The sequence below is a fragment of the Lepidochelys kempii genome, chromosome 2, assembly GCF_965140285.1.
Source record: "Lepidochelys kempii isolate rLepKem1 chromosome 2, rLepKem1.hap1, whole genome shotgun sequence".
Classification (NCBI taxonomy): Eukaryota; Metazoa; Chordata; order Testudines; family Cheloniidae; genus Lepidochelys; species Lepidochelys kempii.
Window position 1 is genome coordinate 11,868,114 of NC_136381.1, and position 22,477 is coordinate 11,890,590.

At 47.4% G+C, this 22,477-nt stretch overlaps 1 protein-coding gene across 1 annotated transcript in view; it reads left to right on the forward strand.

Moving 5' to 3' along the window:
* Positions 1-22,477, forward strand: part of LOC140906332 (uncharacterized) — an 87,683-nt gene that overhangs the window by 23,428 nt on the left and 41,778 nt on the right. The window contains exons 10-18 of the mRNA XM_073330057.2: positions 1,771-1,824; positions 5,631-5,684; positions 6,949-7,053; positions 8,093-8,137; positions 11,108-11,185; positions 14,321-14,356; positions 15,637-15,690; positions 20,606-20,650; positions 21,155-21,202. Coding sequence (XP_073186158.2) covers positions 1,771-1,824; positions 5,631-5,684; positions 6,949-7,053; positions 8,093-8,137; positions 11,108-11,185; positions 14,321-14,356; positions 15,637-15,690; positions 20,606-20,650; positions 21,155-21,202 — 519 coding nt within the window. The remainder of the gene's footprint in view (positions 1-1,770; positions 1,825-5,630; positions 5,685-6,948; positions 7,054-8,092; positions 8,138-11,107; positions 11,186-14,320; positions 14,357-15,636; positions 15,691-20,605; positions 20,651-21,154; positions 21,203-22,477) is intronic.

The following is a 22,477-nucleotide window of genomic DNA, read 5'->3' on the forward strand; positions in this document are numbered from 1 at the left end:
GGATGGCATTCAGGCACAGGCTAACATCTGGCGCTGACAGCTCATATCTCATCAAGAGCCACCACTCATTGTTGTTCTTGGTTACCTTTACACTCCTCCTCCTGCCTGATCAATTCAGGATTGTTTTAATAAAGAAGACTCATTACCAGAAACCCACCCCACCCACTTGTGTGTGTGGGGGGAGAGGGGATGTTCTCTGAGGCTGATCTGATCTGGCTTCTGCATACTAGAGAATAGAAATGACTCAGATCCCAACTTACCCCCAAATGGGCAATTTCTTACTCCTTTCTCAAGCACAGGTCAGTAGGAGAGGAAGTGCTGAATAGAGTGTAAGGAATTAGACGAATGGTTTGGGGGAGCCTTAGATCTGGTGAAGGCCAGATATGAGAAAATGTCCTTGCATTGAGAATCACTGTCCTGTCAACCCAGTTATGGCCTGTTGCTACCATGACTTCTCTTCCGTTGAAGTCCATCAGGCTACTCCTAGGCCTTCTTTACGCTCGTGGTAGTGTATAGGGGAGGTGTAGCTAGATGCCGCAGTGGAAAGCAAGCTGCGTCCACACGACGGCATGTAGCTGCTCACAGCGGTGAAAGGCTCTGGCAGTGGGGAGGCAGCGAAGAGCTGCTGGAGCCTTTCCCAGTTGCCTCCCTGTGCCAGAGCCTTTCCCCACAGCTGGAGACTTTCCCTGCGGTGGGGAAAAGCTCAAGCAGTGAGGAACGGCCTGAGTCTCTCCCCACTGCCTCCCCCTGCTAGAGCCTTTCCCCGCGGCAGGAAAGGGCTCGAGCTGTGAGACAACACACCGCTAAAAGCAGAAGTGTAGATGGGGAAGGCACTGCATGGGTGTGTAGAGCGTTGTGGAGGGTACATGCCCTTAAGTTCTGGTGTGTCTTTACTTTACTGACAAGTACCTCATCTTGCTCATCATCACTGACAAGTACCTCATCTCAAGTACTTTACTGACAAGTACCTCATCTTCCTCATCATCACTGCTGTTTGTACCCACGCTGGGGGGTGGGGTACTCGACATCGCTATAAGTGTAGACATAGCCTCAGTAATAATAATAATAAAGCTGCCTAATACCCAGTCGAAATGTTGTATAATACCTAGCCCTTTTACAGCATTTTTCATCCATAGATCTCAAAGGAGGTTGTATCATTAAGAGCCTGACCCAAAGCCCACTGAAGGCAATGTGAGTCTTCCCATTGACTTCCTTAGCCTGTGGATCAGGCCCTGTAACTGGTTGCAGGATTGAGTCATTAATTGACAAATGAATGTAAGAAAGTTAGAAGTGCATCTGACTGTTCCTTGTGAATAGAAGCCTTCGTGTTCTTGCCCTACCAGTTCAGAATATTCACAAGCTCACTTAGTATACAAAAAGGCAGGGAAAGGGTAGAAATGTCTGAGAAGACTGTTTTGTTGCCCTGGATCCTATTGTTTTTGTGATAAATCAACATCATTTCATCTGATCTGATAATATATATTTTATTCTCAGTGCTATATTTTTTTCCAAGCTGATGGAGCATCTGATCTGGATTTAGGATTTATCATGGTGACAGACAATTTTGAAATTCCCAAGGGATGTCTTAATCTGTTTTGTACTGTTGAATCCTTATTCAGATTGTAAGATCTTTGAGGCAAGTGTTCACTTTTACTATATGCTTCTACAGCACCTAGCAAAATGTGAACTCCGATCTCATTTAAAACTTCTAGCTCCTACGGTAATATAAATAAGAAACGATATTTTTAAAATTTTGTTTTCTTCAAACAGGGTGCTCCTGGACCTGTTGGGCCCCCAGGTCTACAAGGCTTGCCAGGAAACGTGGTATGTATTCGTCCATAGATTTATTCCCCGTCTCTGCCCTGCCACATTTCTCTTACTCGCTTTCTTTGGTTTCCATTTCCCAGGGTCTACTGCTGTTGTTTGTTACAGGTGATTTCATTACAGCCTGTTACTCTCTTTGAGAGACTCAGTAGACATGGACATCTTGGGAGTGGTATATTCAACAGGACAATCTCATTGTCAGGCGCTGCTTCCTGGTCAGGCCTAGTGGTTGGAGCAGAGGTCAAAGCTGGATGTCAGGTTGGGACTGGGCCACGGGTACAGCTGGAACTGAGCCAGGGACAGGCCAGGATCAGAACCCAGATCAGAGTCCCTAGTCAAGCCTGAATCAGAACTGTAGCCACAGTCCAGGTGCATGCCAGGGGTTCAAGCTGGGTAGTCAGAGTCTAGGGACGAGCAAAGTCAGTACTGTAAAAATGTAAAAACAGGGATGGGAGTGAGAGTCACAGGTTGAAAAGCAGGGATCCAGAGGGGGACACCAAGCAAAGAACCCTGGACAGTGCCCACTGCTCCTTGAAGGCATCCAGGGAGCCAGTGGACATGGTCCAGAGGAACTCTACCTGGAGACATGGCTTAAGGGAGGATCAGAAGTAGGCCCCACAGTTGTAGACCTCCCCATCGAGTTTCCCCCTCCTGGTATGGAGGACAGCCACTTTGGCCAGTGCCAGGAGGAGGTGGACAAGGAGGTCTTGTGACTTCATGGGGCACAGATGGGGTGTGCATAGATCAGGATGTGTGGGGAAAAGTGCAGCCAGAACTTAAGGAGAAGGTTTTTGAGGAGCCAGAAGAGGGGCTACAACCTGGTGCATTCAATGTAGATGTGTGCCAGGGTCTCCCTCTCGCTGCAGAAGGGGCATGTGTCGGGGGAGGTGGTGAACCACACCAAGTACATGCCCATGCTCTCAATTCTGTGAAGGAGCCACCAACTAATATCCCAGGTGGGCCATGGGACTAGGGTGGAATACGGACTGGCCCACCGGGGTTCCTCGCCCACCATGGGTGGTAGGAGGTCCCACCACTTGGTGTCAGAGCAGGACACAAGCATGAGGAAATGAAGGGTGTGGAGCACAAGCGCATGGAGCTGTTTTCTAGGCACAGTCCGTAGGCGAACCAGCTTTCATGTCGTGCAGCCTGTTCCGGTGGTGTGTAGGGGCTGGCTGAGGAGGCTCACCGGGCAGGGGCCCGATGGCAAGGTCCAGAGGGCCAGAGGTGATGGGTGGGTGGGAAGCAGCCTCCCAAAGGACCCTCTCAAAGAAAGTGAGAGAGGCAGGTGCTAAGGCTGCCCTCACCTTCTGGACCCTCTCAAAGAAAGTGAGAGAGGCAGGTGCTAAGGCTGCCCTCACTATACGCCAGGGGATGTGAAGGGTGGAGAACCCCATGTGCCAGCAGAGCACTGGGGATCCACCCAGTGTGTCTATTCGTAGTCCAGGAGGTCTCTGATCCTGGTGGTACCAGCCAGGACCAACCTCTGCTGCACTGAGGGAGACTCCACCACCCACACACCAAGATGGAGGTTGTGTAGCAGGGGCTCCACAAGGAGGTCCCCCGTCTCAGCCACCGCTGCAGACCTGGTCACCGAGACTAGCTTCCCGGCCCTGGTAAAAAACCGGCAGCTCGGAACGGTCTCACAGGAGACTCCTCAGATGGAGGTAGAAGAGCTGCCAGTCGTATCGGAGCCCTCAGAGGTGGCAGAGAAAGGTGTGCACCAGCTCACTCCATGCCAGACTACCAGCACCATAGAGGAGTCTCTGCAGGGCCTGGAGGTGGAAGTCATGGACCTGACTGCAGAGACAGAGCAGGACCTGCCCAGCCTCCTCCAGGGGGAGGTTCAGGACTCCCACAGAGACCCAGTGCAGCCCTGGACAGAAGAACGCCAAAATTTTCTTCTGGAGGCAGGTCAGGGTACCCAGGGGCAGGCTCAGGATGTGGAGCCAGTGCCAGAGCATGGACAGGACCAGCTGTTAAGCACCAGTTCCCTCCCGCACAGGGAAAGGCACTGGAGCAGTCCTGTCCACTCCTCAGCCACCCATCATGCTAATTCTCCAGTGGGGAGGGATCAGTGGCAAAACGTTAGACACCCAGATAGAGTAGCTGGCCCTTTCTCCCCCGGATGGGCTGGAGCACAGGAGGAAGGGAGCTCTCCTGCCACCTGTCCCCAACTACCAGGACAGAGCTCTTGATTTAGTTGACCCAGGTGGAGGAGGCCGCTGAATAAATGGCTTGGCAGGCCTCCACCCACACTAGGTCACCCAGGTCCTGGACCAGGAGCACGTCATTGGCATATGCCAACGGGACCCCAGCTGCTGTTGGAAGGGAGCAGAGTGAGCAGCTCTAGTTTGGCTGCGGGTTTGCCTCACACTCACCAGCACTGTACCAACAAGGATGCACCACACTCTGATTTGTGTCCTCACCGAACTGCCCAATGTTGGGTTTGCCACCAGCTCTCCCAAGAGAAAAAAAATTTCTTTCTCTTTGTTGTTGAAACTAGGATCAGTTCAAAGATTTAAGGATTGAAACACTTAGATCCCATTTTCACTAGAATACCATGTAATCACTTCTGGTCCAATTGTGCAACCTTTACTCAAACAAGTAGGGACATTGAAGTTAGGTTTGCACGATTGAGTCTTTCATGTTTGCATATAAGTCTTTGGCTAGATTCTGCTCTCACTTCCACCAATGTAAATCTGGAATAATTCCGTTGGAGTATCTCGTATTACTCCAGGTTTACACCTTTGTGAGTTGAATAAGGGTTTGAACTTTTTAGTGCAAAATGCACGGGGCATTAGCTGTGCAAATGAGAGCAATAGGAGAGCAGTGTGATGTGATAGGTGCTAATAGACAATCCAGGTTACTGTCTACTAGTTATCTCTGCCATTTCTAATTAAATTGGGGTCTATTAACATAATGAAGATACTTTACATATTCAGGAGCTTGTCTAAAGGAAGTTGAAGTGGGAAAAATAATATTCGTGTTGATACTGTTGTCTAACTTGCAATCAGAACAACAGATACAAGCCAACAGAATGAGCTATATGATGCTGGAATAACTCCAAATAATTACACTGCTCAGTGATGAACTCAAACAGAGACCTCCCCTGGCCTTACTGGTGGGGTTTAGTTCATTCGACAACCTCCTGAAAGCACCTGTCTTGAAAGACCCAGCTCACAAGCCTTGTCCTTGGTTCATCTTAGGAGAAAGGAAAGTTATGTTGTTTGGTTTGGAGGTAAATCACCTATGGGTCTAAACTATAAAGAATCAAAGAAGTTTGGTATCATCCTATCTGCCTATAACTTAAAGGGAAGGAAAACTGAAATGCAAGGGTAAAATTAACATTGAGTTAATCCCAGGAGTGTGTTGAATTGCCCCATTATACTGACTACGGGGAGCATCAGACAAAAATAAACCTGATGAGACTTTTGGTTGTAATGAGGCTTTCTAGTATCTCTGCTCTCTACAGTTATGCTTTCTGAGTTATTTTCAGCAAACCAGGAAGTGCCAGGAGGATTTTACAGAGGGAGGAAAATGTATTTTGGTTGCGGGAGGAGTGGCAAACAAAACTGGGACTAACTCAATTTTCACTTTAGCTTTGCAGTTCATTCTTACATTGAAAATAACCTTTTCAGGCAGCTGATACAGATCTCTTCTAGTTCATTGTTCTCAGGATTACAGGTTGTCTGTACTGGGAAAGGGGAGTGACATAAACCAAGATGTATAAAATTGCATTTCCTTTAGAATCAAATACCACCTGAAATAACGGTTTTAAACAATAGCGTTCTTTTTCTCCAAAGGGTGTCCCTGGAGACGCTGGCCAGCCCGGAAAGGATGGACAAAAGGGTGAAAAGGTACAGCAGTTCTTTCATGTCTGTCCGATAAATGTGTATCTGGACTTTCAGCACTCTGAATTGTGACCAAGATTAATAGATTTTAAAGCCAGACAGGATGATTAGCTCATCTAGTATGTAACACAGGCCATAGAATTGCATTTGGTTCTCCCTGTATAAACTACCTAGGAGTACTAACAGGACAGGAGCTCTTGAAGTGAAAAGGCCACCTTAGCTTTTCTGTTAGATACAGTGATGTCATTGACTTGAAAACACATCCGCCTGGTGATTGTGCCATGATTGTGGGGGATTCTATTCTGTTTGTTTCTCTCTTGGTAAGTACGTTTAAATCTGTAAATCCCCAGCTGTAAGCAAAACCTTCTGGCGCCGGTTAGGCAAGCTGAGGCTTCTGCTTTCATACCAAGCTGTTTTAATTGTATAGTTCCCTTATCCTCCCTGCCCACCCTCACCTCCATTTGTCTGTCTCATCTGACTGTTATGTCCTGCCTGACACCTGGACTGTAAACTCTCTGGGGCCGGGACTGTCTCCTTTATCACTTGCCTGTACCAAGCCTAACACAATGGAGCCCTGATCCTGGATTGAGGCTCCATAACAGAAATAATTAAAAGTAACATCGACCTTAACTGCACACAATAGAAGGATAACAATGCAAAATATAGACAAGTCCCACTATATCAACCCCTCCCACCAAATCACCATCCATGTTCCCAGTGTTCACCAGATGCCTCGATCTACTTAAAACCCAAATGTTCCCTGCATTAAATGTGCCTTCTAGTATGTTTCCAAAGTTAGCAGGGTGGAGTCACGATGGAATAGCGAAGAAAAAGGTGTTCTAGAATTAAGAACCCCTCACTGATGGAAGAGGGAGGAAAGGGTGTTTTAGAATTAAAGACCCCTCACAAGGAACACCCTGCCACCCTTCCTTTCTCCCCACCTGTTAAAGCAGAGGGCTAGTAACTCAAGCTCTTCTGCTGAGTGTAACGGCATCAATATTACACAGATTGGAGGAGTCTTTAACATAGCCAAGCCCCAAACCATTTAGGGCTAAAGTTTTCTTTTAAAGGAGAGCATTTGAGATAAAGGCCAAGATACATCATCACATTCTTATAGTATAATAAAACAGGGCTTCTTATGACCCTGAGGAATGTTCTGCCTGTAAAATTAAAGACAAAAGCCCTGCACATTTTTATCCTTATGGGATATCTGGTCCAGAAATGGACCTTTGCTCTCAATTCAGATGCATCATCATAATATCTTCTACAGGGTGACCCAGGAAAGGAAGGAAAACCAGGTCTACCTGGGCCCTCGGGTGAGGCTGGCCCTACTGGAATACCTGGCTTACCAGGGAAGGGTAAAGATGGAGAACGGGTAAGTCCTCTTGCCACACTGTGCACCCAACTAGAATCAGCAGAAGCAGTGTATGAAATATAACTGCATAATATTGCAGTGCGGCATTATATTATTATCCACTGGCAGCAGGCCACCATTTGAGTGGATGTGGCTGCCAACATCAGCACCTACAGCAAGCTTGCTTCCTTCCAATGCTGCGCCATCATGTATTCTGTCCATATCTGCCCATGCGCCAACCTCATGGGGGGTGGGGGGGTGGCAGTCGCTCTCTCTCTTTCTCTGTCTCTGGCCTAATTACTATTTCAGTAGCTATCCACAGGGGAACAGCTTCAACAGGAGAGATTGAGTGAGCCCCACAACTGAATACCCCATAGCTCAGTGGTTAGAGCACTCTCCTGAGCGGTGAGAGACCCCCCAGTTCAAGTCCTGTCTCCCTCTCCAGCAGAAGAGGGTATTGAAGCCGGGTCTCCCATATTCCAGGTGAGTGCTCTAACTGTTAGGCTAGAAGTTATAAGGTGGGCTCCTCTACCACTTGCCATTTTCAGTGTAGTGAGGCAGGCACCAGGCACCTAGCTCGGTCCCACAAGATACACCTTTGGTGCCGAACCCACCTGACTCCTAATGGTGGATTGCCATTTGTGGATCGCTAAGCAGAGATGGACACATCCAAGAAGTCTGGATATAGGTACCTATCTCTGAGAGTGGGGCGGAGCTTAGCACACACCCCTCTGGTTGGAATCTCCCATTAGGCAGCTCCCCACCTAGTGTGCTGGCTTTTGTGGATCGCATTCTTAGGTGTCTATCTTTCCCCATTCATTATATGTGGAGCCTAGGCTCCTAACTCAGGCTTTGAGGATCAGGCTTTGTTCCTGTGATTTTCTAGATGCCTAAAAGTTAGACGCTCAGTGTTGCAACTGCTAAGTTCCTTCATGGATCCCACCCACAGCCACTAGAAATACTAGTTAGATGTAAAAATCATTTTTTGTTTATTTTGCAAAGGTCAAGCTTCTGCTTGGCAAGGATTGACTATTTTTCTCTTTTGGTTATGGCTCTTTAGGGTGAAAGAGGCCTCCCAGGCTTACCAGGACCCTTCGGACACAAGGTAAGCATTTACTTCTGTCCCATTGAGGACTACTTCTCAAAAACCAGGACAAGTTTGCACATTGTTACTGGAGCTGGTGGAAAATGTAATTGAAAATATGGTCCATTTTTCACTGGAAAATATTTTTGATGAGACATTTACTAAAAATCTTTTCCTGATTTTTAATGGAAAAAGTTTGCAACAGAAACTTTATTTATTTTCTGTGTAATGCCTCTCTGTATACATGCAAATATTAGGATATGAAATAACTTGTTCACTTTCCACATACATCATTTTATATCTCTCTATATAAAGCTATAACTAAGATTGTGGGCCAAATCCAGCCATGCTTACTGAGACAAAACTCACACCAACTTCCCTGGCAACCTGAAATCCATACAATCAGAGAGTCATTGCACTTACAGGGTGATCTGCACTTTAGATCCCTTTGCAGTACCTGGGGTGTACCCCTCAGATGACAGGTATCGTTTCCTTCACCACCTCTCTGCTGTTCAGCTGCTCTTGGGGTGGATCCCTAGGTTACAGCTCTCACCCACTCCCTGCCGTTTCCCAACTATGTTAACACAACGGGCCCAGCTGTATTCGGCACCTTCAGGAAACTTCCCTCTGGCAGCCTGTGAACAGAGGCTGATTAAAGTGACTGAAAACAGCTTCAGAATGAACGTTATTTATTCACCCAAAGGTAAATGGTAAGCAGAGAAAAGAGTTAAAACAACAGAAGTTTGTCTACATCTGGTCTTGCCTAAACATTATACTTTCAAGTTCCACTTAGCCCAGGTACTTCGGTCTCTGGGTGGGAGAGACAGTCTACCTTGCATTCTTTGTTTATCTCAGTGTCTGTCTGTGAGCATCTTACCAGAGTAGCAGCTGCTGGCAACTCCCACTTCCCCTCTCCCTCAAGAAAAAAGTTTTAAACTGTTTATGCCCCTTTTGATCTCTAGGCTCTGTCTTTGGCAAAGCAGTTGTGTCATTTAGGCTGGCATCTGGGAAGACCATCTCCCCGGTTAATGACCCCTTGAAGTTGTTTACCCAGAACTCTCTTATCCCTGCTCACTGTTTTTTATGTCTTGCTCTTCCTATTAGCCCTTTTTAATTCTACAGCTTTGTGGTCAGACAGAATGCAAATAATATCAAGCTGAGGTATATATGATCATAAAAATAATACAGATGTCTCCCCCATTCTCCACAGACATTTTCAAAGAGGTGGACATGGAAAGAGAACAAAATCTATTGTCCCTGAAACAAACTGCAGTTATGTAGCCAAATTAGCATTTTGTGGTTTTCACCTGTTGCGCTGTTTTTGAAAATATGGTCTTGAGACTAAATATTAAATTTCAGAATTACCACACCACCTTTACTAAACACATCCAGTTTTGCTGCAGGTCTACAAGAAATTAACAATATTCTTCTGGGATGAGCTGGATCATGTTTAGAGCCTAGGACAGATTCTTCAGAGGTTCTCTATTTGGATTGATCAAGTCATGATCAAGAGCTAAGGAGGAAACAGGATCTTCCTTTAATAATGAAATAGATTTAAGAATAGGAAACTATTTTAAGCAGGAATATAGCTGTATAAAGAATTGATCCAGCCATGTCTTATATTCCTGGATAAATCTACCTATCTCTGCCTCATGCTGATTCTGTTCTGCTACATTCTTCACTGACATGGCTAAATTATAATCTCTTTTCCGTTTTTTTTCTTTTACAGTTCAGAATGCACAAGCAGTAATGCAAAGAGAACTATTATTACAAAAAAAGAGAGAAAGAAACATATTAAAACCACCAAATGAAATGAAACCTATTATTCGATATAAAATAAAGATGTTAGGAAACTTACTGTGCAGGGAAAAACGGCACGCATCTTTTTTGCAGCAAAGCTGTGTTCTTGAACAAAGTACCTCTGGCATGAGGCTATAGTTCCCATCTGCAGTGAAGTCTGTTATAACGTCTTCCTCACTGCAACATGTAAAACTGAGCAATGTGATTGCATACCAAGCACCAGAGCGGGATATTTTCTGCTTCTTTCTTAACCCTCCCTTCCCAATCAATGTTCATTAAAACATTGTCAAACAACTGTCCAGACTTTTTCCAGTATATATTATTGACAATTTAATTTTTAACAATGAGGTCTTTTAGATTGTGGAATAGTCTCTAAAAGGATAGGGTTGAAAGTCTATCTCTGAGTCATCTAAAACTGCACTGGAAAAAGCACTTAACAATATACCATAGGGAACAGCCCTGCAGCGATAATGGAATGGGCAAGTTTAATCTTTGACTCAGTAGTTCTTTTCCAACTCTAACGTCTATGATCTTCTGCATAAATACCCTATAGTTGCCTGTATGTGCAATCTACTATAGGAAAGTAGGTGGTTGCTCACAAGTATGATGTTTTCCTGTGCCTCACAGAATACATGTTATCCTACAGGCAATTGGAGTTCCTAGTATAAAACCACTCAAAAGCAGCAGTATTATACACCCTATTGTCCCAACAAAGATGTGAGGTTCTCACCTGGTCTCTGTCTATCAAGTCAACCGAGTTAGCAAAAGAAGGATCTTGATGGAAATTGGATGCTGTATGCTAGCTGACCCACATACTGGGGAAACCAAAATAATTATGGGCCCTGTGCTCCCACTCTGTTGTGTGGTGTGGCATGGAGCTGAACCATGCATATGCTCAGAAAACTGGGCTGACTACTTTGTAAAGAGGAAAAGTAGTTTCAGGATATGACAAGTTGTCAGTGGATTTTTCCCAGTATAATGAATCAATGACTGTTCCATGTCCCTATGCTATCATAGATTGAGACAGCTCCCATGCAATGTATTAATAATTACTGTGGAGGTTCCGTGTAGGATGTGCAGGAAATATTGGTGATATTTTCTGAGCTGTAAATTAGTGTTAGACATTGGTCACCTTTCTCAAACATATAGAATCTTGCTGGCCTGTAACCCTTTCATCTCTTGCTGTTTCAGGGAGATAGGGGAGTTCCTGGTCTTCCTGGCCAGCCAGGAGACAGAGGTGCACCAGGGGTTGGAGTAGCTGGACCTCCTGTAAGTACTAAGCAGACCTCACTCACTTGTGACAAGACCAGGACACGCCCACTGCCGGCTGCTAGGATGAGCATTGAGCTGTGGGGTGAATGCCCTTACTGTTCTCGAAGTGGTTAATATCAGTTTCTGCTGCTCCTGAAATTATCTGTGTGGTTTGGACACATTGGCGCTGCGTGACACCAGAGCTCTGTCATTACACACTGAACACAGTGTCTTTTGGGATGTGTGCATTTCTGTTACACAACATGTCTCGCTAACTATTTAGCTACCGTACAGATTATCATTTAACACCAATAGACCACAAGTGAAAATTCCACTGGGAGAGTGACGCCCTTCTGACCTCATATTTCCCCAGCTCGCATGTTGAGTCCGGATAAGATACAAAAACCAAAAACATTTTTTTCAGTAAATACCATTATTTTCCTTCTTTATTAACTTTTAGAAAATTGAAGCAAATGATTAAGCATTCTGATTAGCGAGTCTATGCTGTTGTCAGACATCTTAATAAACAGAAAGATACAAAAGTATTTTAAAATCCAATTTTCAAGAGATCCACATTCCTTTTAAAACTTCTTGTTTGTAGTATTTTGACTATTTAAGTGTATACTATACTTTTCAATTGAGATTTATTTGAATCATGTGCAATTATGCCCCTTTGTGCCCACAGCTCCGTCTGCTGCCTTCACCTTCGGAATTTTCTCCCCTTTGATAGACTACAAGTACATCTTTTGGACTATGCTCTAGACAATTTGTTTTTTTTTTTTTATGGCACTGGGGTCTGATCCTGCCAGATAGTGAGTGTGCTGATCCCTGATAATATCAATGAGATCTGAGGACACTCCTCATCTTTCAGATGCTGCTCAGAATCTTGCAAATTCAGGCCCCAGGTGTGTAAGTGTGTAAACAGACTTCATTCTTGGTCACACCCATTAGAAGGTAGCAAACATCCTAAAATCCTTTGTAACCATCCATGCAGCCCCACATACTGTGTCTTAGGGTAGTAGTCCCCACTCCAGTCAATACTTGCCAACAATACCCCGCAGTGGTATCTAGATTTTGCACTTTCTCCTTATACCTGGAACAGGAAATAACTCTGCTATGGTAAGCTATATCGCTGTGTAGTAACTGATGATAAATGATGACTGATGATAAATGCTGACTGTATAGTTTGCATTTCCCATGCTGGGGACTTCTTGTTTTAGAGAAGATTAGGCAAAAGGTCAATCATGTAATACCCAGTCTCGCTCATAAAAACATAATGAGATCTGCAGCACGGCCTCTGCTTTACCCAAGGGGCACACGCTATTCAGGATGTGCCAGGATTTTAGCTAGTATGTTGGTGAGGCTTAGTGATTTGCTGCAGCTCCGGCACATATGAAATCCTGTTGCCTTGATTTCTAAATGACAGCTTGTTTTTCCTTTGGTAAACTGAATGCCTCTCAGGCATGAGTGCTCATACTTTAAATCTGATTATGATTACACCAGGCTAATTAATTTCAATTGCATGAATGAGAATTTTAAAATTAATTTATCAATTAAGAAAATGCATTAGCTTTTGTGAAGCCCGGTGTGCCATTACTGTTTTTTATTTATTAGTTACTGGGAGGGCACAATATAAATCATGATTTCACAGAGAGCATGGAAATCATGAAAAACCCCCCCAAACCATGATCCTTTAAATATTTTTTTTAAAGGATGCTGGCAACAAAGCCTTTAATACACAGCATTACTTTAGCTAGTCAATATCAAGGATGCAGTGAATTTTACAAGTAAATGTCGTCAGTTTCAAGGACAGAATGAATATTCCTTGTATAATTCATTTCATCTTTGAAATTGACTAAATTTACTTATAAAATTCATTCCTTGCAAACTCCATGCAGTTGTAATACTTTTGCCATCATGAATTTGTCGTGAATTCCTCCCCACCCTGCAAAAAACACAGGGCCCCAGTTACTGGGCTCAAACCAGGGGTACCTGGATGAAATTCTATGGCCTATGTTTTGCAGGACACCAGACTAGATGATCTAATGGTTCCTTCTGGCCTCAATAGCTGTTAATATGAATGACGAGACTAAGAGTATCAGAATGTGGCCCAACTGTGTACATCATTCACCTTACTCTAGGGCATTGTTTTTTCCTAAGTCAGAAAGAGTTATGCTGCTTGCTCACAACAAAGACAACAAGTATGATATTGCCATCGACCAGTCTGTTATCATGGACATGCATATAGATATGGAACATGCTTCCGTGTTGCCCTGTTGCTCACAGTGATGATGTGAGACTAGTTCCAGAACTGCCGTGACTTTTATTTCCCTTTCTGCTTCCAGAAAAAAAATGCTGACTTTTCATATCTCTCTCTCTCTCTCTCTCTCTCTCTCTCTCTCTCTCAGGGGATTGGTTTTTTTTAATCATAAATATCGTGGTGGTAGATTCCTCTCTGCTATCACTCCATTAATTCTGATCTCAGCTACACTGGTAGCTTGTCAGTCTGGAGTATTGATGTTGCTGGAGTTGAGATTTGCACCGGTGTAAGAGATCGGAGTCTGGCCTGTCGCGTGTGTGCATCCTACCTGAGCTGCCAGGGAGAGAGGGAGACAGCGCTGCATGGGAGAAATGGGAGTGAACTCTCGCTCGTGATGATATTTCCTCATGGAAGTTTCCTTAGTTGTTTCTATGTGCTTGATGTTGGTTACTGTAAGGGGACTTCTCTCTCTCTCTCTCTCCCTCTCCATGGGTACAAGGGGGTTGCAGTTTGGTGGATTAAACAGCTTGTAAATCTGCATCCTTGCAGCCGGAAATGAGCAGCTGCTGTGAACCCACTGGGCTCTGTGCCTTGGGCTCATTTATACTTTTATATAACCTGGGGTTACTCGCTGCCTGGAAGACTGTTGGACACAGCACTCTGTGTGTTCTTATTTTCTTTAAACTCCTCTTCCTTCATTTACTTTCTTTGTTGCTAGCTTCATCTGTTTCAGGGTGACCTCCTGCCAAGCTGATTCTGTTCCTTTTCCTGACCGCTCCTCCTATGCTTTCCATTAAGTCTAAACTCCTGTTGCTCTCTAATCACTCACATAGGATGTTAAATTCAGGCTCTGCTGGCCTTTTCATCTATGTGTTGTTGCTGTTTGTTTGCAGGGCCCTGTGGGACCAGCAGGAGACAAAGGGCCATTGGTACAGTATGTCTTGCTAACTACACCCAGCTTTTACAGAGGGGCAGCGCCATGTAGTCAAATGTCGCATTGTTTATTGATGATTTTGTTAAGGCATGTTTATATTTTCCATTTGCCTGATAATGACGGAAAGATACAGCTAAATGATTTAGGCCAGCATTTCCCAAACTGGGTTCCGTGAGGGTACTCCAGGGGGTCCACGGGCCACGCTGATCAACTCCTCCCCCTCCCTCTCTCCCTCCCTCAACATCTCTGCCACCCTCCCAGCACCCCCAGCACACTGGGGAACAGCTGCTCAGAGGTGTGCAGGAGGTGCTGGGAGGGAGGGGTAGGAGCAGGGACGGGGCATGCTCGGGGGAGGGGGCGGAATCATGTCCCCAGTCGCCAACCCTGCTGATCAACTCCTCCCCCTCCCTCCCAGTGCCTCCTGCACCACGGAGAACAGCTGGGAGGGAGGGGGAGGAGTGGGGATGGGCCGCGCCCAGGGGAGGGGCTGGGAAGAGGAGGGGCAGGGGTGGGGCCTTGGGGGAAGGGGGAAGGGGGGAAGTGGGGGCGCGGCCTGGGGCTGAGGGGGGGCATGGGGAGCACTGAACATTTTAAAATCAAAATGGGGGTCCTCGGGTTGCTAAAGTTTGAGAAATGCAGATTTAGGCCATGATCCAGCAAAGCACTTAAGCACCTGCTTAACTTTGGGACTACCCACATGCTTTAAGGTAAGCAGGTGTGTAAGTGCTTTGCTGGACTTTTGGCAGAAAATAACAATATTAATAAAATTCTATCTTAAACTGACTTCTGCTGACACAGGTATAAATGTAGCAAGTGGAGTTAATCCTGATTCATAGTGCTACAGGGAGATCAGAATCTTGCCCCTCGTGCTCATCATTTAGCGCAGGGGACAGGGAGACAGGACGTCTGGGTTCTGTTCTCCTCTCTGCAGCATGGCCTTGGGCGAGTCAGTTACCCTCTGCCTAACCGTGCACACCCGTGAAAGTGCTATAACGCCAAGCCCACCATGGGGCTTAAGTTATGAGGCTTAATTTATGGATAGCTGCAAAGTTTCTTGAGTTCCTTCAGTGGAAGATACTGTATTAGCACCAAGTGTGATTAAGTTTTTCTGGGAAGTCAGTTTGGGTGTTGCTAGTTAAATGGGTTCTGGAACCTGATGGGCTGGGAGTTCCATTTCTGCAGCAGACAGGAATCTGGCCACTGCTAAATAGGTGGAGGGGGTACAAACATGCTGCCAACATTTCTGATCAGGTTTATTTCTTCTCATTTTACCAGGGCCCTCGAGGTTTACCAGGTGTTCCAGGCCCACAGGGGCCAACTGGGCAGGATGTAAGTAAAGAAAGCGAGAGTTTAAGTGTTTATTGTCATTAAAAAGGCTACCCACAGTCAATATATCACCTTAAAAAAAACCCTGTCTTTATCAGTCCAGGAGCTGGTTCTTTAGGGTGGGCCAATGAGATCATTAATAGCGATGGAACAAAATTAACCAAAGAAAAATTTAGGTCAAACATCTGGTAGAATGACCTAAAAGACCTATTAGACTGAGGAATAATGGGAAGTGGGGGAAGAGCCTATTAGAATGACACTGGAGAAGGCATACTGTTGGGGGAAAATCCTTCACTGGCCAGGGAAGCCTCAAGATAGCAAATCACTTTCTTGGGTTTATGATTTCTCTGATTCTCTGACACTTTAATGAAAACAGGAATCTTGGGCCAAGGGTCCTTGATGGCTTTTTGTTGCACTGCCCTGTGAAAGAGATGATGTTTTACCTCTTCCCAGAGTGTGAGTCACAGAAAGGATGCTCTGCGGGGTGAGAAACATGGGGAGGTCTTCACATGTCTTCTGGGGGAAGCTGATCCCTGTCCTTGGCTCGTGGACACTTGCTGTGTCACAAACACTGCTCCCGGGAAGGAGGAGGAAGCTCTTTGCTGATCAGCAAGTGCTGAGCTCTAGGAACCAGTCCTTGGGGGAAGGGGGAAAGGGGCACTGGATATGCTTAAAGGGGGTGACACTGCATCATCACTGGCTGACATAATATTGGGACATGAAGAGCTGGCACCTTCATGTAACTCTCCTTCTCTACAAGGTGTAGGGTGACCAGACGTCCCGATATTATCGGGACAGTCCCAATTTTAAGACATTTGTCCCGCGTCCTGACTACACATTGGTCGGGACGCCCTTTGTCCCAATAGTGGGGACTGCTCACCATGAGTTACTGCGCGCACCAAAGTCCTGGGGCTGGCAGCGCTTCCTGGGGCAGCTCCCAGCATCCACCCACCAGCAGGAGCCTGCAATGCGGGTGGCCCCTAGGCACAGAGGTGGAGGGGGTCTCCGCGTGCTGCACCGGCTCCCTACTGCCCAATCAGAGCTTGCAGGCACTGGCAGCGGGCAGAGAGCCCTCGGCCCCCCCACCCCACCCAACCCGACCTGACCCAACCCTACGAGCCAGAGGGCCCTGCTGGATGCTTCCCGGGAGCCACCCCAGGTAAGCACCGCCGGGGCTCCCCACCTCGCCCTCCCCTGCAGGTCCCTCTGGCTCTTAGGGTTGGGGCAGGGAGGCAAGGGGCTCTGTGCGCGTTGCCAGCGCCTGCAAGCCCCTTGGCTCCGACAGTTCCCATTGGCGCTTTTCCCAGCCAATGGGAGTCATGGAGCTCACGCTCGTGGCGGGTGCAGCACGTGGAGCGTCTGGAGACCCCCCTCACCGCTCTGACCCTAGGAGCCAGAGACCTCCCAGCAGGGCTGGTGAGCGCGGCCAGGGAAGGGGGCAGGGTGTGGTGGAGTGAGTGTCAGGGTGGGGGGTGCTGGGCTGTGAGGGTGTGGAGGGCGCTGGGCAGTGGGGGAGGTTTGTGTGTTTTGGGGTGCTAGGCAGTGGGGGACTGTTGGGGGTGCTGGGCAGTGGGGGAGATCTGTGTGTGTCAGGGCATTGGGCAGTGGGAGTCTGTGTGGGGTATTGTTTAGTTGTGGTGGTGGGGCTGTGGGGAAGGGCACTGGGAGGGAGGGAGGGAGGGAGGAGAAATCAGTGTGTATTGGGAAACTAGCGAGTGGGGGGTTCTGTGTGGGGTGTTGGGCAGCTGTGGTGGGGCTGTGGGCGGGGGGACGCTGGGCAGGGGTGGTGGTGTGCACAACAGTGTGCATTTGTGGAGGAAATGTGTGTGGGGGGGGCGGGGGGGCTCTGGGCACAGTGGGTTCAGGGGGTGCAGGGCATAGTGGATCCGGGGGGTGCTGGGCAGGCGAGCTGTGTGGAGCAGCATGGGCCCACCCCCGACAGGAAGGGGCACGCTGGTAGCACGCCGGGCGGACCAGTGTACCCCATTGCCCCTGGCCGGCCCTGCCCTTCCCGCTGCTCACCTCCTCAACTGAAGGGGTGGGAGGGGGTGCACAGGTGGGTCCCGGCAGTGCTTACCTGGGGCGGCTCCTGGGAAGAGGCCGGCAGGTCCCCGAGGTGAGTGTCAGCTGGGCTGAGTCCAGCAGAGTGTGTGCAGACTGGTCCACCTAGCCCATGGCAGAGCCAAGGAAAGAGGCACCTGCTTCTGCACATGCTGATTCTCCCCAGGGCAGGCCGGGGCTGCACACTGCTGAGCTGCTGCCCAGCTCACTCACCCACGTTGGCAAGCAGGGATTGCACCTGGCGGCGGACATCTGCTCGCTGTGCAGTCGGGACGCCAGTTGTCCTGATATTCAGGTGACATTTTAAATTTGGGAGTGAAATAGAAAATTAGTCGATTGGGAATGTCCCATTAAACCCGACTGTGACCTGTTATCTACAGGCAATTATGGTTTTTCAGGTTGTTTTCAGGTGTAACGCTGAAGCTGGGACTGGGGGCCTCCCCTCTGTGACTGCGGCTGGGGCTGGAGCCAGAGCTAGAATTGGGGCCCCTCGCGCCCCTGCCTGTAACTGGGTTTGACTTTGCAACCAGGATCCTGAGCCCCTGTCCGGTGGCTTCAGCCTGGGGCTGGAGCTGGAGCCTTGTGCTTCTGGCCTCGTGGCTTCTGCTGGGGGCTGGAGCTGGGGCCTTGAGTCCTTGCCCCGTGGCTTGTGGTTTGGGCTGCAGCAGGGGCCGTACACCCCTCTTGCAGCTTCCTAGGGCTGTGCGCCCCCTCTCATGGCTCCGGTCGGGGCTGTGCACCTGTGGCTCCCCCCCGCCCGCTCACCCAATATGTCCTGATATTTCACTCTTGCGATCTGGTCACTCTAACATGGTGTTGTGACATTGTAGGACCCCAAATCAATCCCAGGATCTCTAGACCCATAAACATATATGCCATGGCTTCAGAAAATTGAAGGGCTGATGTAACAATCATTGGGTGTAGCTCCATTGAAGTTCCCTGGTAGGCCCAAAGAGACATCCTGTGACTCTGAATGGATCTCTTCTCTCTTCCTCCTGGGGATTTGGAGAGGAACATCTCATTTTCTTCCTGCACACTTGGGTTTCTCTAGGTGTGGTCCCGCTCTCCTCACCCCACCATGAGGAAGAGGGGATGAATTCTCTCCTACTTTCCCTTACTTCTGGGGGACCCAGAGATTCTCTCAGTGCTGGTACTCTCTTGTGGAGTGCGCCTAGCTCTCTGGGAGCACTGACCACCCCTGCAGCCATCACCCTGCTCCCCCTGGGAGAGAGAAAGCTAGCCTTGGCTAAAGGAGGGAAGTAAAGTTAACTGAAAGGTAAAGCACCTTAGTCTTCCAGGAGTATCTACAGTCTTTTAATCGCAGGATTTTTGCCTGTCTCAAGGAAGCAAAGTGTAAGAAGCAACGTGCCGTCTTGCCAGCATCTCCCGAGTTCCCCAAAGAGTAATTATAAGACAAGTTTCTCCTTCACACACGTCTCAGTCAATGAAGTTGCAGTTCCTTGGGAACCGCAGCTGTTCCCCACTGAAATTCATTACCACGGTTTCATATTCATAAGCGTGAGCAAGACAAGAGGCCTCAGAAGGGCCCTTCTTTGGACGCCAGTGTTAATGCAGACACAGGAAAAGAGCAACTGAAATTTCTTCTGATTTCTTCCACCCCAGCTGAGGCCAGATGTCTCTCGCGGGGCGATCACCGATACAGTCTGATGTCACTCCAGAACATACACAGCAGTGGAGACCAGGAGTGTGCAATGGAAAAGGACAGGACCTTTCCACAGGACGCAGTGGTGCCTCACAGAGCAGCCCTGACCGAACTGGGGATGGCAGGAAGCATTGTGCTGCAAGGCACCCAGAGCGAGCGTGCCCACGGGGCCACGCTCTAGGAGAGTGCTGTGTGCCTTCCCCTCTGCAGCCCACCAGCTCTGCTGACGGATGGTGAGGGACCAGGCCCCTCCATGCCCTGCCTCTCCTCAGAGAACTTGCTTTCCATGCTCAAGTTGGAAAATGTCCATCTCAGATCTGTGCTTGCTGAGAGAACAGTCATGTTGCCAGATTTCACACAGCCAAATGTCCCGGGTCTGCAATTGCCTGAAATGAACCAGCCTACATTTCTGTGGAACACTTCTCCACACAAATGTAGGCCTGACTGATAAGTAAGGGGGGGGGGCAGTGGCAGGCACCCCAAGGGTGAGGATCTCAAATGCTGCCAGATTCTGGCCCTTCAGGAGGCACTTCCTGCATATCCCTTTCCATGTTATAGAACTTCTTCCTTTCCCTTCCAGGCCCAGACCTCAGGTATTTGACATATTAGTGGTGCCTTGCCAATTGTCCATCTCAATCTATCTCTATCACACACCCGTCTCTGAAAACTCATATCAAACTCCTCCAACAAACGATGACTCAACGGTGCTGCAACCAACTGCCAGGGCCCAATCTTGCAGTTTCAGATGCAGGATCGGGGGCCTTAGTTTGAAATGTTCCAGTTGGGCTCAGTCTTGAGTGCTTCATTCATCTCTCCTTGAAACTGCTGCAGCTTGACCAAGTATTACCTGTGCCTTAAGTGACCATGAAAACATGATGACCCAGATTTGCCCAGGGGGTAACTCAAGTGGAATTAAGAGTGACACCAGAGTATGGTAGGATGGGTAGTGAGAGTGAGTGAGTCAGAGATGGAGGTGGATGGAGAGAGGTAGATTCTAAATGTTACCAACATTGAGATACAGTAGTAGTTCTTGTAGAAGTGTGTGTGATTGTCCCAACACTGGCAGGGTTGTGTGACAGTATGCACAAATGAGCAGTGTCCTGGGATGGTGTGAGTATGTGTGTCTGAGGACTGGGAATAGAATAAAGGTCTTATTGTGTTAATCTAATAGATTTTTCTTTCCCTTGTCCATAGGGTTTACCTGGAAACCCTGGGGACAGAGGACCTCCTGGAAAGCCAGTAGGTCATTTCACTTTTAGATTAAATGCCAAACAATTCTGCTCGTCTCCCTTTTATATCAGTACCTCCATATACCCCATCCTTCACAGTGACAGTTAAATGTCGCTTGATTACTGTTCTAATTGGAAGAACAGCTACAAGAACTAAGAGCGAAGAGTGATTATGGTAGCAGCATCTGTGGTAGGTTTGGCTCAATGTAAAAATAATTGAATATGTTATATGTAAATGAAAGCAAAAGCTCGTTACAACATTCTCTTAGTATTTGCATATAAAAACTAATGCCAGAATCTGTATCTTCTACACATGCACTGCCCAGTCCCTCTCTATATTCTGGAATAAACGTAGAATGCCATTGACAAAGACATATTTGACTCAATGAGCACCAGAGAGTACAAAGAAAATCAGTACCATACCACGGGGAATTTTCATGCAAATTTACCTTCAGTGTCTCATTTTATAAAACTACTTTTTAAATTTGTATTAAACAGATTTCTCTTTCCACAGGGTGCCTCCTCCCTGCTTTCTCCTGAGGACATAAATCTCTTAGTCAAGGTACAGGCTGAAATTGCCTTTGTAATGAGATTGTTTTTTGCTTTTAACTTGATGACTGATGCTGCGTTACAGAGATATGTCTGAACTGTCAGTGCCAGATGTGCATCTGAATATTCTAAACAGCCAGATTTGCAAGCAATTTGCAGTTCGTAGTCACATTGTCAGCTGGTGCCACTGGGGACATGTTAGAGCGCAAAGGGGGCATGGCCAGAGTTAGATACGCTCCAGTAATCTCCACCAGTGTAATGACCTACAAAGGGCCCTTACAAGCTGGTGTAAGTTAGAGCAGCCCCGAGGTTGCTGCTCTAACTTTTAGTGGGGCCTGAACTGTCCCTCTGAAGCGCTGGCATCAAATATTTTCAAGCATAATTCCCTAAAGATAGGCTTTAAACGCCACTGAAAGCATCTAAATGGGGGAAGGGATAGCTCAGTGGTTTGAGCACTGGCCTGCTAAACCCAGGGTTGTGAGCTGAGGGGGCCATTTAGGGATCAGGGGCAAAAATTGGGGATTGGTCCTGCTTTGAGCAGGGGATTGGACTAGATGACTTCCTGCGGTCCCTTCCAACCCTGATATTCTATGAAATAAAGGGGCCCAATTTTTAAAAATGCTGAGCACCTATGTCTCCTGCTTAAGTCAGTTTGAGCTGTAGGTGCTCAGTGCCTTTTGAAAATCAGTCTACGTTTGCATGAGGTATCTAACTGGGGATGTATGTGCCTACCATTAAGCACCCACATTTGAAAATGTTGGTTTGTAGGTTGGCTTTTGCTGTCCATGAAGATGATTTCATGGGAAATGATTCAGTATTTGACACTGAGCAGCTGCTAAATCTTTGCTGATGGCCATGGGCACAGTAGAGAGATTTTTAAGCAGTCTAGGGACCTGGCAAGAAATCTTTACCTATTGATTAAGAGGCACTGAGAAATGAACTGCTAACTGGCCTCCTTCTTAGAGCTGAAAAGAGCAGCCCTCTCGAGTTACTACCTTGAGATGAAACCTTGTATTCACACAGCATCTCTTCTCAAAAGACCCCAAATATCTTTACAGAGAGTGCACTGTATGAAGATGTTTTGTATTACGGTAACCCCTGGAGACCCCAGCTGAGCTCAGAGCCCCATTGTTCTAGGGGCCATACACACACAAAGTAGGAAGCAGACCCCGGTCTAAAGTGCCTATATTCTAAGTCAGACAGACACCCAAGCAATAGCAGGGAAAAGAGAGTCAACGTGCATTGCCCAGGTCATACAACAGATCCCTGGCACAGCTGGGGATAGAAC